At 46.2% G+C, this 18,065-nt stretch overlaps 1 protein-coding gene across 1 annotated transcript in view; it reads right to left on the reverse strand.

The window, feature by feature from the left end:
- Positions 1 to 11,194: 11,194 nt before the first annotated feature.
- Scara3 (scavenger receptor class A member 3) overlaps positions 11,195 to 18,065 on the reverse strand; it is a 31,951-nt gene continuing 25,080 nt past the window's right edge. The window contains exon 6 of the mRNA XM_021654504.2: positions 11,195 to 12,996. Within this exon, the coding sequence (XP_021510179.1) occupies positions 12,557 to 12,996 (440 nt within the window). The 3' untranslated portion in view covers positions 11,195 to 12,556. The remainder of the gene's footprint in view (positions 12,997 to 18,065) is intronic.

Below are 18,065 nucleotides of genomic sequence, written 5' to 3' on the forward strand. Positions count from 1 at the left end.
GGACACGTATCTACAGTCAGGAAGCAGAGGGAGACAGATACTGGTATTCAGTTGTTTTCTTTCTTTTCCTCTCTGTTATTTGTTATTTGGACCTCAGTCTTTCTAATGGCGCAGTCCTTATTCAGGCGAGTTTTCCACCCTCCCTGGGAACACCCTCGGAGACACACTAAGATTCCAAATCTAGTCAGATTGAAAGCGAAGCTATTACGCAGAATGACCCCAGTGACATGCTTCCTCTTGAGACACTACTTGTCATAATTCTATTACCCCTACATATCATAGTTGATTTAAATTTAAAACACAGCAAGAAAGCCAGCCATGGTGACTCATATCTTTAACCCTAGCATCGAGGACAAAAGCAAATGAATCTCTGTGAGATTGAGGCCAGCCTGTTCTACATAGTGAGTTCTAGGACATAGCCAGAATGACATAGTGAGAGCCTAGCTCAAAAAAAAAAAAAAAAAATACATGAAGTTACATCTTGTTGAGTCATTGGCTAACATGGTACAATATGATATACTCCATCAAATATCATAGGATATTGGTTACACTTCATAGCCTCTTGGTAAACCCCTTATTGCTGAAGACACAACTTACTTATGTCTTTGAACACGGAGAAATCGAGCTGGTGCCCAATTAGAAACTTCACCCATGCTTACTAACATTCACAGTGCTGGAAGTTATGTTTTACATTGCTGGAGGAGAAAAATAAGTGTCAACATCTTCCAGCTACAAACTCTGTGACCTACAACAGAGAGCTACCTGCAAAATATACTAGTGCAATCAATAGTGGCACAAATGTTATAAGAGTAAGCAACCACCTTTTTTTTTTAAATAGAATTTGAGGCCTACTCCATGAGAGTACTCATCCACGACACTGCTAAATTGGCCAAGAACCTGAGACTAGATCAGTCATGAGCCTAGCGGAAACCTACTTTCATTGTTCTGATAAAGAAACATAGCAATAAAATGACTAGCCAGGCATGGTGGCACATGCCTTTAATTCCAGCACTTGGGAGGCAGAAGCAGGTGGATCTCTGTGAGTTTGAAGTCAACCTGGTCTACAAATCAAGTCCAGGACAGCCAAGGCTTGATACACAGAGAAACCCTGTTTCAAAATCAACCAACCAAACAAAATGGCTCCTAATGACATATTATTATTTTGCATAGGTAAGTACACCATCAACTCTCATCGGAGAAGCTTCTAGAAGTAGAGGTAATTAGCACAGATCCACAACCGGATAGTGTGCAGAGAGCAAGAGCCTTTGCATGAACTCAGCCCTAAATGGGATGTTAACTTCAAATCCCTCCATTCAGTTCAGGGATCTATGTGGAAGATCAGGGAAAAAGATTGTAAATACTACAAGTGGTGGAGGACTCCCACAGAAACATACCCTCCTAGGCACAACAGGACTGACACACGTATGAACCCACAGTGACTGTGACAGCTCACACAAGACCTGCACAGGTTCAAACCAGAAAAAGTGCCAGCACTGAGAAGGGGAAGTGGACACAAAGCCCCTCCCCTAACCAAGAAGAAGTTGTTTGCAAATTGATTCCTGCTGAGAAAGGAAAAACCTCATTTTTCTCAAATGGAGTCTCACCGGTTACGTCAACCATACTCAAGGGCAGTCTTCATGGCCCCTTCGTTGGCCAACACAAAACAGACTCCATGTTTTTGTGTATGTGTGTATGGTTTTTGTTTGTTTTGTTTTTTTTTTTGTTGTTGTTGTTGTTGTTGGTCTTATTAGTTTTCTGTATTTTAGTCTGTTAGCTTTGATTTTCTTTTTTTGTTTTGTTTTGTTTTTTAAAAAGAGAGAAAGAACCTAAAGTTGGGTGGATAGAGAAGTGAGGAGGGTCTGAGAGAAGTTGGGAAGGGGAAGAATATGATCAAAATATGTTGTAGAAAACATTTCAATTAATAAATTAAATCCATCTCCGGATTAATCCATCAACAAAGGCAGAGGCCCCAATCACCATCCAATCACTTTTCTAAAGCTCCATGTCTGCATCCAACTCCTTCGTTGACCAGTACTAATGGATCTCTAAAACACAGAGACACTTAAAACCTGTAGTCACAATACAACACCACATCTAACACTACTTTTAATGTGGTCTCCTATTAAATTTGGGTTAAGATTTATTCCACTTTTCTCAAAAATACCTTTATAAGTTATTTTGTTCCAAGTAAGGTCTAAGTTCTGGCAACAGCTTGCATCTGTTGGTGTGTGTGTGTGTTTGTTCTTTTTTTAACTTCTTTCTTTTCAATAGACTTTTATTTGAAGATTAATTTCAAGTCTATTTAATGTATAAGATTTTCCTCTTAGCTCCCATGCCGTTTATTTGTTGAAGAAATAAACTGGATCTCTCTGGGTTTGGTTGGCTATCACCTCAACAGCATGAAGATGTGGCTTAACATATTTCTATCTTTGGGTGTTGGCTATAAACTGGAGGATGCTGTAGATGCTCAATTATAAGTTGGGTCTGTTTTCTGTTTTGGCAAATCGCCTTCTTGGTGACAAGTTTGCTATGGTGTCCTACCAGGAAACATCTGATGTCTGGCTCTTTTAAAGGGGATGCTTTCAACTTTTCATCTTTAGGAAAGATATTTGTTGTGGGATAATTGTTTTCTGGTAGATACTAAGTATTAGGCCGAACATATTTATTCTTAATTTGATACAATTTTGTAAAAGTTGTTTCTAGGTCCTCAATTTACTAAGCCTTGTTTTTGTATCTATCTATTTTATTTTCTGATTTTGGAAAATATTTTCTTTCTATCCTCATAGACCAAGCCAGGAAACTGCGCCCTACTTTTCCTGTTCTTTGGAAGAGTTTGTGTTGGATGGGAACATTGTCTTTGAGTGTTTTAGGAGGGTTTGCCTGTGAGTCTTTCTCCACGGACCTGCTGTTTTTCTCTTGTGGGAGCATTTTAAACCACTTACCACTTTCAGACCTTTTAGGATTTTTTTTTACTTCTTGAGTTTACTTGGTGGGTTATATTTTCCTACAAATTTATTTATTCCATCTGAGTTTTCAAAATTATTGGCATTGGATTTTCACAATTCCTCCTAATTTCACCTTTTCCATGCTAACCCTCTCCATTTATGCCTTCACACCTTTCCTGGCCAACATTGTCTAGGACAGCTGTTTTCAACCTATGGGTCATGACCCCTTTGGGGTCAAACGACCCTTTCACAGGGATTGCCTAAAATGATCAGAAAGCACAGATATTTACATTATAATTCATAACAGTAGCAAAATTACAGTTAAGACGTAGCAAAGAAATGATTTTGTGGTTGGGAGCCCCCACGACATGAGGAACTGTATAAAGGGTCACATCATTAGGAAGGCTGAGAACCACTGTTCTAGGGCATCTTAATTTCCATACTCTTTGTTGACCCTGTCTATTCCAGACTTTCTTCTTACGGACTGGGCATGGTGGCACATGCTTGTAAACTCAGCACTCAGGATGTGGAGGCAGGAGGATCACAGTTAGAGACCATCCTCCACTATGAAGTGAGCTCAAGGCCAACCTAGAATACAGGAAACTGTCTCCAAATTAAATCCCAAACTTCAGTCTTTACATCTTTACGAGTTCTTTCTTTCTAATTTACTGTGTTCTGGTTTACATTTCCACACTTCTTAAGCTGGCATCCTAGCGTTTCTTCTTTGTCTGAAACAATATTTTATGGGTACTAATTTTATCTTTAAGTCTTGCTTCAGCTACATTCCTAAGCTTCCAACCTAGTCTCCTTATCAAATAGTTTGACAAAAAATATATTCTATATTTATTTAAACTAACTCCTGTTATGATTTTTTTTTGGAAGTGAGTTGCTGTCTTATGATTGCTTCTAAACAGCGAGTTTTAGCTTGTACTCAGTGGAAGGCATAGATGATGGATCTAATTAGACAGGTTCTACCGGACTCACAGCTGTGTCAATTAGAGCTCCGTTGGCACAGGGATGGTTCGCATCCTTGATGTTTCCATCGTCACATGTAGTGACGATTCTGATTTCCACATCTTGTAGCATCTTTGCCTTTTCTAAAATCTAACACAAGCGGAACCATGTTACATGTTGTCTTTGTCTTGGATTTTTGTTTTGTTTGACTTCTTTGTAGTGGGATGTTTTGTTTGGCTGTTTTGCTCATGTTGTTGCTTTTATTTCATTGTTATACTTCCTCTTTTTGTTTTCCATCACTTCTCCATTTCTTCCCTCCTCCTTCTCTTCTTCTTTACCCTTCTTCATAGTGCTCCTTGTCACACAAATAGCATGACTTACTCTTTCTCCAATGGATGCATATGTGGACTCCCTCCAGATTTGTGTTTTACTTTTTCAGTTATGATGACAACCGCTGTGAATGTGATTTTTTTTTTTTTTTTTTTTTTTTTTTTTTTTTGGTGGAGCTTGTTCCTGTTTCTTTTGGGCAAATACTTAGGAGTGGAAATGCTGAGTCATAGGTAGGCCCCTGTTTACCTGCCTAAGAAGCCAAACTTTTTCCCCCAAAGGATCTCCTAACTTTTGCTCCCACAAGAAAAATCCTCCCCTGCACATCACCTTTAAAATCCTTTCAATTTTTATAACGCTAGAGAATATCCTAGTTGTTTAAAAAAAATCAATTCTATGGCATATACTTTACCTACAATAAAATGCACACATTTACATGCATGACTGGTGTGTCAGGACGAATATAAACCCACTACCCCAATCAGGGTTTGGGAGATTCCAATGACCATGTAACCCTGCAAGGCCAAGTAAACCCCACTAACCTCATTTCTATCTTGGTGTAGAATTTCACACTCATGGGGTTACACCCCCATGCCACACACCGAGTACTCTTTTTTCCAAATGGTTTGACTCAGCACCATTTTCTTTTAGATTCACCTACGAGTTTGTGTTTAGTGGCATTTGTTTCTTTCTCTTCTGACTGTTGTCTCATTGTACAGATATGTCACAACTTGTTTATCCATTCATCTGATGATGGGCATTTGGTTCCTTTTTAGGTTTGGCTTTTATGCGTTAGCCTTCTACTTAAAATATTTATGCAAGTATTTTGGGGTACAGGATTTTATTTCTTGGATACGTTTCTAAGAAGGGAATGAGTAAAGCATACGGGAGGTGTATATTTCACTTCGGAAATAGATTTTAAAATGTGTTTTTATGTGTGTAAGAGTTTGCCTGTATACATGCACAGGGACCATGTGAATTACTGGGGCCAGTGGAGGTCAGAAGGGGCACTGGATCCTGTGGAACTGGAGTTCAGGTGGATGAGAGCCACCTGAACACAGGTCCTCTACAAGGACAGCAAGCCTTCTTAACATGTGAGCCATCTCTTCAGCCTGTATGTTTAGCTTGCAAAAAGCTATTAACCTGTTTTGGAAGTGCTTGTATAATTTCACAAGCCTACTAGTGCTGTTTGAGCATCTCATTGCTGTATATCTGACAATGGTTGCTGTGATGCCAATTTTAACTTTTCTAGTCTATGTGTAGTGTTTGTATTTCCCTGATTGCTAATGATATCGACCATCTTTTCTTGTACTGCAGTATTCTTAGTGAAATGTAGCTGAACATTTCACATCACCGCTACCTGTTATTTCCTTGTTGCTGATTTTTGAGAGCTAGTTACATATTTTATGTGTACATGTGTGTGTGACTGAGTCTATAACACACACACACACACACACACGCATACATACATGCATACATACATACATACATATGGGGGCACATTCATGCAGGTACCTAAGGAGACCAGAAGAAGGTGTTAGATTCCCTGGAACTGGAGTTTCTGGGTTGTGAGCCGCCTGAGATGGATTTGTTTTGTTACAGCCTTTTTACTGTCTCAGCTGAATGCTTGGTGAGGCTCACAAGGCTGAGTTGGTCAGATTTCCAAAAGTGCCTCACTACTGTGCTTGCTCAGTGTGTCTATCAGCTCGGAGCTCTCTCGGTTCATACCTTGCAGGATCAACTGCTCAAGGAGAGATCTCCACAGATTCATGAGCTCCTTCTCTACCCAGAATCTTCCTGCCCAGTGCCTTGACCAGTTCCAGCCTGTGCCCAGCCCCAATCCCTGACTTCTGATTCTTCCTCCTGTGAGACCATTGCTTTTTGTAGAGCAGTGGCTCTTAACCTGTGGGCCTCAAGCCTTTGGGGGTTGCACCTCAGATGTCATGCATATCAGATATTTACATTATATTCATACAGTTATGACGTAACAATAAAATAATTCTCTGGTTGGGGGTCACCACAGCATAAGGAACTGTATTTAAGTCTCAGTGTTAGGAAGATTAAGAATGTCCCCCCGTCCCTAGTGACTCTTGTTCTCTGTACAGAGGTTTGGGAAGAAGCCTCGAGTGAGAGGCTGAAGAGGAGCTGGTGCTTGTCTCTCACGTACCTCCTGCGTATGGAGCAGCAGCTGCTGGCAGCTGACCATGTGTGAACATGTTCCCTGGAGTCCTCACCTCCCTATTAAACTCTGGAATGTTTCTATGTCTAGAAGAAAGGAGTTCTTTGAGTAAGGACGGTGATGGATAACGGGGAGCAAGTGACTTCCAGTTTACCACTTGGGGCTAGGACAGGCTTGTCCTGGGGGATGGCGAGGATCTGGAATTTCTTTTGGAGAAGGAGCCATAGGTCACAAGTGTTGAGTAAAACCATCCCATGGAGATTCTTCTGCCGTTTCCCATCAGAAGCAATGGAGATGGCTTCAGTCTGCGGTGTTCAAACGGATCTTTTAAAAGGATGGCATGGGATTGAGGAAACGCTATAAGAATAAGTTCCAGTGTTTAGTGCAACTCTCTCAGTGGTGGAGTTGAGTCTGCACTTTGACAAGGTTGGGTGGTGGCTTTCCTGGAGGAGAGCGCATGACTCCCTTTGAGAAGCCTTCCAGCTCTCATGGTAGGAAGCCCCTTCCTGAGTTCAGCTCCTGCAAGCCCCTTGCTCCTGGGATTTAGTACAAAGCAGTTGAAATTGGGGATACTGGCAGTCCTTTATTTGTGGCCTCATCACAGCTTTGTCACTAGCATACTCTGAGATCTAGAGGAAGTTCCTTTCTGTGGATTTATTCCTCCAAAACACAGAGCTCACTGACCTCCCGAACCCACCATTCTGGAAGTGATATCTCAGTAAAACCAAGATATCAAGTAAAACTTCCATCCGCCTGACTGGACATCTTTTCAAAACCACCTAATTTATTTACTTACTTATTTTAAAATTATGTGTATGCATATGTGTCTATGTGGAAATATGTAATCATAAGGGTAGGTGCCCAAGGAGGTCAGAAGAGGGCATCAGATCACGTGGAGCTGGAGTTACAGGCAGTTGTCCGCCCCCAACATGGGTGCCGGGAACTGGATGCCTTCTGTGAGAACAGTATGCACTCTTAACCACTGAGCCATCTCTCTAGCCCCCACTTAAACTACCCCCCATTTCCCAGCCTCTGTTTTCTGACCTAGAACACGCCAGTGACCCATGCTCATGAAGATGAAACAAGATAAAGACAGTGTGTTCCTTCCTTTATCTCCTACACCTGCGGACCTTAAATTTATGAGGCATCAAATTCCCCCAGGTCTTGGTCTGTAGTGCTCATTCTCTCCCACTCCGACTTCTCCGACCATCTCCACGGTTCCGAATCAGTGGGAGGCATTGCATACACCTCTGAATGTCTCCTGACCCATCAAGCACAGCTCTTGCACTTGGAAGTTTAAAAGAAAACGAAAGGAGTGGACAGGTGAAGGCTAGGAAACCAAATAGCCTGTGCTTGCATAGTTGAGTAGCCCCCAAGCGGCTGCCCAGTCACCCGTGGGGGAAAGGCTTTCGGGAAAAGCCAGCCCTTGGCAGCCTGGCCCTGATGGAAAGTTCGGTGTGGTCAGATCATGTTTTTCAGCTCTTGCTCGACTCTCCAGTGGTTCTGTTTTGACAGGTGTATCCAGGGTTGGTGCAGCAAGGGGTTGCCAGCTCAGCCCTAGCCTGAGGAGAACAGCTGGGGGAAGGGCAAGAGGTCTGCCCAGCCCTGTCCTGTTCTGCAGAAAGGAGGGAGGGTTTGCCAGGGAGGTATGAGAAGCCTGGAGTTTTCAGAGGTCCTGAGAGACCGTGGCTCAGGCATGTGGCTTCTAGGAAGTCCCGTGTTCTCCTTGGGAAGCTCAGGAATAATTTCAGGGCTTTGTAAACTTTGGAGTTAAAGGCACACCAACAGCAAAGTTCATGTTTTGAATCGTGTAGCTGAAATCTCACGGGCTATATCACCTGTCGACAAAGATTCAAGCTTTATTATCTTGGGCTCTAGTAAGATTCAGTGAAGCAATTGAGCAGAGTGGGGTTGGGGGGTGGGGCATAAGGGGTGGGGAATTGGGGTGGGGAGGAAGACAGCTTTATTAGGACAGATAAATGTGAAGCTCCAGGCTCAGGGCAGTCAAGACTGCCCACTCTCTGTTTTCTGAAGAAGAACCTGAAGGTTCAAGGGTGTCAGTGCTGGGCCTGTGGTCCCTCAAGGAAGAAGGATCCAGCAGGGCTGGAGTACAGCCTGTCCCAGCTCTAGGTCCACTGATGGACCCTGTCAGGTGGCCCATCCCACTCTTACACAGGTGGCCTCCATCTCACAAGATAGTACGCTGAGTCATGCCACTTAGTTCAGGCTTCATGGGTAGGACTGCCCGTTCCTAAGCCCCCTTCAGCTCTTTGGAATTTCAATAGAATTGAAAAAAAGGTCAGGCACTCTAAAGGACTGTGTGATGACATGGGAGAGAGGGATGAGGGTTGACAGAGAGAAAGGGCAGAGGCGCTGGCCTCTCACAGTGCAGGGAGTGGGCCTGCCTCCTACTCCAACTGTTCATTGGCAGAGGGTGGTGAGCGTCCAATGAAGCTTACGAAGCTTAGATTCCAGGCAATGGTCGCCACCCGGGTGGTGGCTGATGTCTATGGAAGACTGTTGCTGGGTACTCAACTGACTTATGCAACGATCCAGTCAGTGTGACTATCTATCTGGAGCCATGCTCTTCAGGGGATCATTAAGCTTAAGTGAAACGACAGGGTTGGGCTTCAGGCTGTGTCTGGATGAGCCCAAGTCCTTATCTGTCAGGTGAGGATGTAGCCTTTGTGCCACATCCTCACCTGCGAACCAGGAAGAGCTGGCACCTTGATTGTAACCTTCCCGGCCTCTTGAATTGTGACCTTCCCAGCCTCTTGAATTGTGAGACAATAAATTTCTGTTTTGCAGTCTGGGGTTTTCTAGTGGCAGAGATGCTAACCAAATACCCCGAGTAACTGGCTGGAAGATCTTCCCGGCAGTCTCATGGGAGGAAACTAGAGAGCAATTAAACAGCTTACCCAGGGCTGTCTCCGCATGGAGATGTCTGAAAAACTAGTTATGTCTGTGGCCCAGGGAAGTCAATGCATTGCTCCAAAACCCAGTTTCCCCAATTACGAGGCTGAGATTGAACATTATACGTTATGAATGGTAACAACGTCTACTGTTAGTAATGGTGAGTTACTATTCTTGAAGTGCCTGAGATGGTATGTGGCCTCTGTCTGACTCTACCATTGCTGTTTGCTCTCATTGTCAGTGTTGTCTGGTGTGGACCTCCGGCCTCTGGGCATGACATGGTCATTGCCACCTTGTAATCAGAGCAGAGCAGCTGTGATTGCTCATAAGTGACATTTGCAAGGTTGGGCCCACCTAACATTCTCTTACAGAAAGAAACGGAAGGAGGACTCACAGGGTTCATGAGGGGCTCAGTCCTTCCTGGAGGATATGGAAGTGGATAACAATTGCTGGAGAGAGCATGTTTCTTTGGTGGTGTAACTGCCTGTAAGTTTCTCATGCTCCTGTAAGTAATTTCAATTGAACTCATTGAGCCTCCAAGCTGGACTCGGGTGGAGCTGTTTCTTTGTTCTGCGATTGTCCTCGTTATCTGAGGAACAGAAATGGTCTTCTCAGATCAAGCCACGCAACACTGTCCTGTGGCTACAGTGACCACTGGATTTCACTGCTAGCTTGCCGATAGTTCACCTCACTGTGAATCATGTTACCATACTCCTCCCCTCTTTCTGTCTGCTGTTACAACTCCTGGGGTCAGGCAGCTCTTGACTCAAGGGGTTGGCAATGGGATTTTCGCTTAGAATCTAGGATTTATAGCCGAAGGGCTAGGCCCGTTGGTGGCTGTTGGGGAAAGGAGGCAGATGCAGAGAGGAGAAACAGGTAGCCACTGAGTGATGGGAAGATGAGAGAGCAGCCAGATATCTGGTGGAAAGAAGGCAGTGTTTTATGTCTTCTCCCAGTAACCACAGGATTAGCCGGCCTTCTGGTTCCACAGCTTCTGGCTTACCTGCGGCACCCTCACATGAGAAGACCCCGTGGGTGCATGTGTGGGTTCAGTGGTTTCCACCTTCTGTCTGTGCCCTTAAATCAAGTGGTTCTTCCTCAAGTCATATAGTCAAGGGCTGGCTTATGATAGCCCAGGCCTCATATGAGGCCTTTTTGTAGCTTTGCTCTTATGTTTTAAAATCAATTATATATATAATATATATAATTATTATGTTATGTAATTATTATATGTACATTTCTGTGTCTTGCCTCTCATTTTGTCCCCCAAGCTCATTCCTTGGAATTGATCCCAGATCTAACTTCGCTGGAATTTAACTCAGAGATACTGGCTGATACTCTCACTTGGGCTTTCCTTTATCCCAGGGACTGGCCTAATTCTTCCCCTATCAGCAGTTCAAGCTTTCAGAGGGTATGCTTGTAGTCCAAGAGTGTGAGGTGACTCGACTGGCATGTCCTTCCTGTTGTTCTTGTGCTACTGCCTGGGTGTCACCCTTCTGAACATGCCCCGCCTTATCACAGAGACTTGCCTCTCCCACCAGAGTTCCTATCTCTGCACATTGGTATGAAGGTGTCAGAATCCATGGAGCTGGAGTTATAGACAGTTGTAAGCTGCCATGTGGGTGCTGGGGATTGAACCCAGGACCTTTGGAAGACCAGCAACGGCTCTTAACCACTGAGCCATCTCTCCAGCCCCAATTCCTTAGACTTTTATTTGGGTTTCACTGCCAACCACTAGGAACCCCCAAAAGCCTTCCTTTCTCAAATTCTGCAACAGAATCCTAGACAGGCATTCCCCTCTGAAGGTCAATATGAAATGGATCCCTGAAGGAATCATATTCTCAGGTTAGTTACAAAAACTACAAGACAACATCTCTCCTGGAAACAGCTCTTTACTGAGTCATGATACAGTGTTGCATGGTATTATATATGTAGACAGGACAATTATATAGCAGGGGTAGGGTGGTCGTGCAAGCCAGTTGCACACTGATGTTGAGGAGGAAGGTGACACAGAGGCTTTGAGCAGGAAGAAGATAGGTCTCTAAGGCAGGGCAAGGGAAGAGGCAGCTCTAACCTCTACGCTGGAGTGTTTGCATCTTCTGGAGTATGAAGGAGCAGGGCAGCTTTGCGGAAAGTGAGTCAAGACAATGCAGGCCTTTCCCAGCATCCCTTTCTGCCAGTGCATGCAAGAAGTTCATGAAAGACGAGAAGTAACGTCGAAGTAATGTTCAGGCTCTCCCCACACCTGGTCCAGCTTGCTGCTCATGTGGGGAAGAACTGTAGCCATCTTAGGTCATAGTGGGGTGAAGTCAGTGTGCATTTGTGATAGGTCAGCCACGAGGAGGAGGCAAGAGCCTCCCTGTTATCAGCTTCTTTCTCCTTGGCCACTACAGAGAACCCCCTGGGAACAGGGCTGGCAGTCCATGTTGAACAAGCAGTAGCTTTGCAGAGAGAAGCTTCATCCCTGCCTTGTCCTTTCACCTCCAGCCCTGCGGTCTTCCTGGGAGATGGATAGCAGAGAAGTGGAATGTTTTGGGACCTGTAGGCTCTCTGCCTGCTGATGAAACTCCTCTTGGGTTCATTCCATGCCACTCTTGAGATGCAGAGGTAAGACCGAAGAGAATAATTTTCTAGACGTGTGAATAAAAACCCTCTGAACTTGTCAGGGGCACCACACACATGCATGGGGCCTGAGGATGCCAGCCAGGCAGAGTTCTCCTACCCTGTGTGGGGCATGGCAGCTCCCTGTGACTCTGTTTCCATGACTGTGGGGAGAGACTTGCTGGAGAGTTATCTATAATGCCCTGAAGGTTTCCTTGAATTTTTTTTTTCCTAGACTGGCTCCCATGGGTGTTAAGCCATTGCAGAGACCAGAGCTAGTTACCATGCAAGAGATTTAAAAGACATTCTTCCCCAGGTAGCCACCTCCTCAGCACGGTGTCACAGGACAGAGTTGGGGTGAGGGTCTTCTTCCTTTTCCTCCTAACCAGCCCTAAAACCCAGTAGGCCCCCCTGGTCAGCAGAGAAAAGTGGGGGGGGGTGTGGTGAGCTGTTTTCCTTATGGTACAGTCATTATTGGGAAGCTTAAGGCTACACAGTCAGCTCTAAGAGATACCTCACGTCAGGATCAAAGAACAAGGATTGGCTGTAGATAGTAGATCCTTCTGGCTGCTTTCTCTGACCCACCTCTCCAACCTGCATGGCAGCATTAAGCCAAAGACCTTTTTCAGAAGGGGCTCTAATTCCCTGGTGGACCTGGAGGCCCAGGTAGTCCAGGGGGACCCTGGATTCCTGGTTCACCCTTTGGCCCTGTGGCCCCCCGCTGGCCGGGTGATCCTGTCTTTCCTGAAATCCCTGGCTTTCCCTGAGGCCCTGAAGGTCCTGGAGACCCTGGGGGCCCATCTGGCCCTGGGGGTCCCACATCCCCTTTGGGGCCTGGCTGCCCCCTTGGCCCTCCAGTGCCAAAGCTACCCTTTGAGCCTTTGAGGCCTGGGAAGCCTCGGAGACCAGTTGGCCCTCTCTCTCCCACAGGTCCTTGCTCCCCAGGTTGCCCCTGAGGACCCTGAGGTCCTGGGGGTCCCAGACTGCCAGGATCCCCTTTAGGTCCTCTGTTACCAACAGGTCCTTTATTGCCTGCATCTCCTTTCAGTCCTCTTGGTCCTGGAGGGCCGGGGGCACCTAGGATCGGGTAGAAAAAGAGACAGGTCACTCGTGAGGCTTTCTGTAGACAGAGTGGGCAGAGAGACAGCTTAGTTTCAGACAGAAGCTTGGCAGGACTGGGAGCAGGGCTGTGTCAGGAAAATGTCACAGGAAGCCAGGATGTTCCCACCCTGCCCTAGGGTCATCTAGACCTCCTATGGCTTTTGACTACTGTTTTCACTCCATGCCGTATGTCATGTGACCTCCTGGGCCTCTAGGATCATAGATGTAGAATTAGGAACACAGAGAAAAAAGCGAAGAAAGTAAGGTGAGACCTAACTCACTGAAGCATCCCAAAGAAAGAGCCACCTCTCCAGGAAGTCCACTCTGCCCATTCCAGCCTCATCTAAGAGCCCCAGAGGCTGCTGCTTTCTGAGCCTGTAACTGACACGTAGAGAAATCAGGACAGCGAAAGCCAGCGCTAGATGTGTGTCTCATGAACTCTGTATCTCCAGAGACTCTCAGAAGGACAACAAGAACCATTTCTCACATCTTAACTCTGAGCGCAGAGCCTGGTATGCAGTCAGGAGAGATCAGGGTGTGTTAGAAGGGCCACTTCTCAAGCTAAGGGCCTCTATTATAGGCCTGGGGTGGAAAGAGACATGACTTTCAGGATGGAGGCCATGCTAGGAGCCAAATGGCCTCTGTAGTGGAAGTTTTGATTTCATTAAAAATTTAGTTTAGTTACGCTATGTAAATATGTTTCTGTTTTAATCCCAAGTGTGGACTATGGAGTTGCTTTTAGTTTGTCCACAGCTGATAACTGCCTAGTGAGGGGCATGGTCTTTGCCAGCTGGTAACAGCCTCGTGCAGGCTCAGAGAGGACTGATGGGCTTTGAGAGATGGGCAGAGGAGGAGGAAGGCTGCTTAACTGCCCTGCTGCCATTTACTCTTGCTATTACTGGACTCTTAGGTATCCTGACTACTGAGATTGGCATTACCCCCAAAGAACCCTATGACCCTAACCAACTGGAACTAAGTCTAAAGAGATCTAAATAACCTCTTTCTTCCTTCTAACCTTCTTTCTTTCATACCTAGTGTTGGTTGGAGGTGGTGGTGGTGGTGGAAGGGAGGTAGAGGCATAAGGAACCTAAAATAAAGTAGAGTTTAAAAACTAGCACCAACAGACCTCCCGCTTCCTGTCTGTCTGTGTCAGTGTGACGGACACAAGTTCTCAGATATGAACCAACCCTGAGGACACAGGGCACAGAGTATCCACCCCTCTGCTAGGGTGCACAGAATGCCTTAAGACCACAAGAGACAGAGCATCGTCTAAGACGAGGACAACGGGTGTGGAGAAAAGATCTCCAACCACTGTGCAGGCAAGGCCCCGTGCAGACCTGGTCTCTGTGTGGGTGAGCTGCAGGGCTGGTGGGAACTGTGAGTCCCAGAGCCTGACTCACATCTCCATGAGAGCTCTGCTGGCATCTCAGACCCTCCGCAATGCAGTGTCAAAGATTCTTGAGCTAGGTGGGATCTAGTCCGATTCCTTTAACTAAAATCCCACTGGTGGGCTGGGGAGTGGTCTGGCTGACAAAATGCTTGCTGTTTTGAGGATCTGAGTTCAATTCCCAAAACTTGTGTAAAAATGCTGGGTATGGTGGCATGTGCCTAGTTCTGGGTGGGGGGATGTGGATCTCTTGGGTTTGGGGGCTAGCCAGCCTAGCCTAATTGTCAATCTCCAGGCTAACGTGATTGTTCAAAAACCAAGGAACAAAAAACTAAGGAACAAAACCTGAGGTCTACTCAAATCTGCATATACAAATAGACCAACAAGGACAAGTCTCTGTGTCCTACCTCTGTGTGTGTGTGTGTGTGTGTGTGTGTGTGTGTGTGTACAATTCTAAGGGCTTCTTTAAAAAAAAAGATTTATTTATTTGTCTATTATCAGAAGAGGGCACCAGATACCATTATAGATGGTTGTGAGCCATCATGTAGTTGCTGGGAACTGAACTCAGGACCTTTGGAAGAACAGCCAGTGCTCTTAACCTCTGAGCCATCTCTCTAGCCCTCTAAGGATTTGTAAGTGTAGACTAGAACTCAGTAGGATCTCTGATGGCAGGGTTAATGGAATGTTGAAATCTGAGAGCTCTCTAAGTTACCAAAATCTGGGTCTATGGCCCTGGGTCACCTTCACCCTGGCCAATGTGAACTGCTCCGAGCTCCTTACGCTCTGCTGTGCCCTGCATCTCCTTCTCAAAAGTGTTTCTGTGTGGAAGTGGAACCAGGTCTGTGAATATGACCTAAACTGGAAACCAGAGCCTGGACAGTCAGCCCCATTAAAGCCAATAAAAACCTTCCAGTCTGCTCCTGCCACTGCCTGCCTTGGAACACGGCTCCACCTCAGCTCACGTGGCATGCCAGCAGAGGTGGTTGCAAGCTGAGGACAGCTGGTGGGTGATGGTAGCAGCCTGGTACTAGAGAAACAGGAGACAGGACCTGCCCTTTTATTCCCAGAGAGTCCCTCGTTGCAGTTACCAGCACAGCACAGGCCCAAGCTGATGCCCACACAGGGCCTACTTCCCCCAGCCTGGCAGGTCTCCCTGGGAACTGGCAAAATCACAGTGCCTGCCCTTATTCTGCTCCTGGCATCTGGACCAGCTGAGATTTGGAGAAGCAGAGGGCCATTCGGCCCTGGGAGGCTGTGTAGCTGATGAAGCAGGGCCGGGCTGTCCTTTCCCATCCCAGTCGAGTTGGTTTCACATAACGAGCTCAATCTGTTCTCAATACATCATTGAACAACTGAATGTCAGAGTGCCCTGTGGCTCTACATCCCCTTCCTCCGATCCCCCCACCGCTTCCTGACTAGGTGGGCCCTTGCTTCATGCCTCTTTTCCTGCTCCTTCTTGGACATTTCTTTGGATTCGTCCTCCACCTGCCATGAACACAGAGGTTGCTCCAGAGACTTCTCCAAGTCCCCTTGTTCTCCACTCATTTTGACTTCGGGTGGAAGGGACTACACTCCATGTTCAGTCTGGGAAATCTCACCATGACAAGGACACTCTGCCCTGTCCCCTAGGCTTTCTGCTATACCTTGCTTTCTCCTTGGGGCCCATTTTCTCCAGGGCCCCTGTCTTCTGAAAAGAGCCTCTTCTCCTTGAGGCAGAGGAACACAGCAGCCACTGTGAGGGCATTTAAGGCAGCAGCAAAGGAGAAAGGACAGAGCCAAAAGTCTGCTCTGCCCGCTGCCCCACCACTCATTGCCTGGATGTCTTTCCAGGGTAGATCCAGGCCTTTCTTCTCTGGGGAAGGAGTGTGTGCCCATCATGCTTGGGGTATTCATTCAGGTAGAAGCCTCAGCCTTCATTATACAACCCATTTCCCTGTCCCAAGCATGATTGTGAGGATGACCCAGAAGAGAAGGGCCGCCTCTTTCTCTCTGCACACTCTTGTGGCCACCACTGCTATCCCGAGAATCTGGGTTAGTGCTAGACAGCAGCAGGAGGAGAACAAGTGATGGGTCTCTCTACCAGGCTTCCTTTCACAGACACCACCTCTACCTCTCAGTAACCTTCGAAGGGATTGATTCCTGGTTCTCTTCCTTCCAGTTTGGAGCTGTCTGGAGGAAGGGGAGGGCTCCAGAAGCCTTGTCTGAAGAGCATTTAGGGGTCCCTAACAAATAGAAAGGACCAGGCACGGTGTTGTACAGCTGTAATCGGAGCACTTGAGAAGCAGAGCAGGAGGATTGGGAGTTCTGGGATATCCTGTGCTACATAGAGTCTGGATAGTGCTTGCCTATCATTTGCAAAGTTCTGGATTCTATCTTTGGTATGTATATTACAAAAAAATAGTGAGCTGGGGCTTGGAAAGGCTCTTTTCTTAGATTCTCAGATGATCTTAAGAATTGTGAGCCAGAGGAGCCCAGTCCATCCAGGGACAAAGTCAGCAACCAGAAGTTAGCACAATGGGAAGGAAGATGGTGCAAGGATAAAACCAAGGCTCCACCAGGATTGGCTTCCAATGAGCTGTCAACAATAAGACTCTGGTGTGGGCAGAGTACAGGGCAGTGAAGAGGAGGGCTCAAAGCCGCTCTGAGCAGCCAAGAAGCAAACACCGGCATGGTGGCTGAGGTAAGGAGTTCGAGGGAGGTCCATCATTATTCAGGAAGCTACAGGCCATAATTAGGCTCTTGGGCTCATTAGGAACCAGCCACAACTGACTGCATGTCTGAGGGAAATAGAGTGGGTTTCTGTGGTCCATATTCAGGATTAGGGAAGACGAAAGAAATAGGAGTGGCCAGAAGATTCTAGCATCTTAAGACACAATCCTGCCCATCGATGGTATAGTGAGCCATTGGTAGGTTCTGAGATCCCGGCAGAAGGAGCTCCCTGATGCTAGCCTGCTAACTGCTGCTGCTTCTCCTCTCAAGGTGAGACATCAAATGGAAGAGTGCGGCTAGGGCAGCAAAGAAACTCTCAGCAGCTTTACAAGCCTGGGCAGACAAAGATGGGGCTCACAGAGACTGACTTCTGCTACCTGCATACAAAACTCCTGTGCCCAAACAGAACAAGACAGCCTGTTTTTTCTTCCTTTAAAAAAAATTATCTGTCATCCAACCATCTCTATCTATCTACCTATCTATCAATCTATCATCTATCATCTATCATCTATTAATGCATTTTTTTTACCCGTGTGTGTGTGTGTGTGTGTGTGTGTGTGTGTGTGTGTGTGTAGTGAAATTTGCTTAAATGTGTGTGAGCACGTGTTTGGAGGTCAGAGGACAACTGCTGGAGTCTGTTTCTCTTTCCACTTTTTCAGGTCCCAGCAATTGAACTCAAGTTATTGGAGTTGGCAGCAGGAACCTCAGCCAGCTGAGCCACCTTGTCAGCCTTGTTCCCTTCTTAGCACGTCAGCTCCTGGATCCTTATGGGTTACAGCATGACATAGCATGTGGTACTTATGGAACAAGTTTGCAAGTTCAAGTCCTCTGAACATTTGGCATCTACCTTGTGCTCATACTTCCATTTATTCATTCACTGAGCAAACACTTCCAGAGTGCCCTCCAGAACCCATGGACTGTTAGACATTTGTGAATAGGAGAAGGAGTC

Source organism: Meriones unguiculatus, chromosome 9 (assembly GCF_030254825.1).
Source record: "Meriones unguiculatus strain TT.TT164.6M chromosome 9, Bangor_MerUng_6.1, whole genome shotgun sequence".
Taxonomy (NCBI): domain Eukaryota; kingdom Metazoa; phylum Chordata; class Mammalia; order Rodentia; family Muridae; genus Meriones; species Meriones unguiculatus.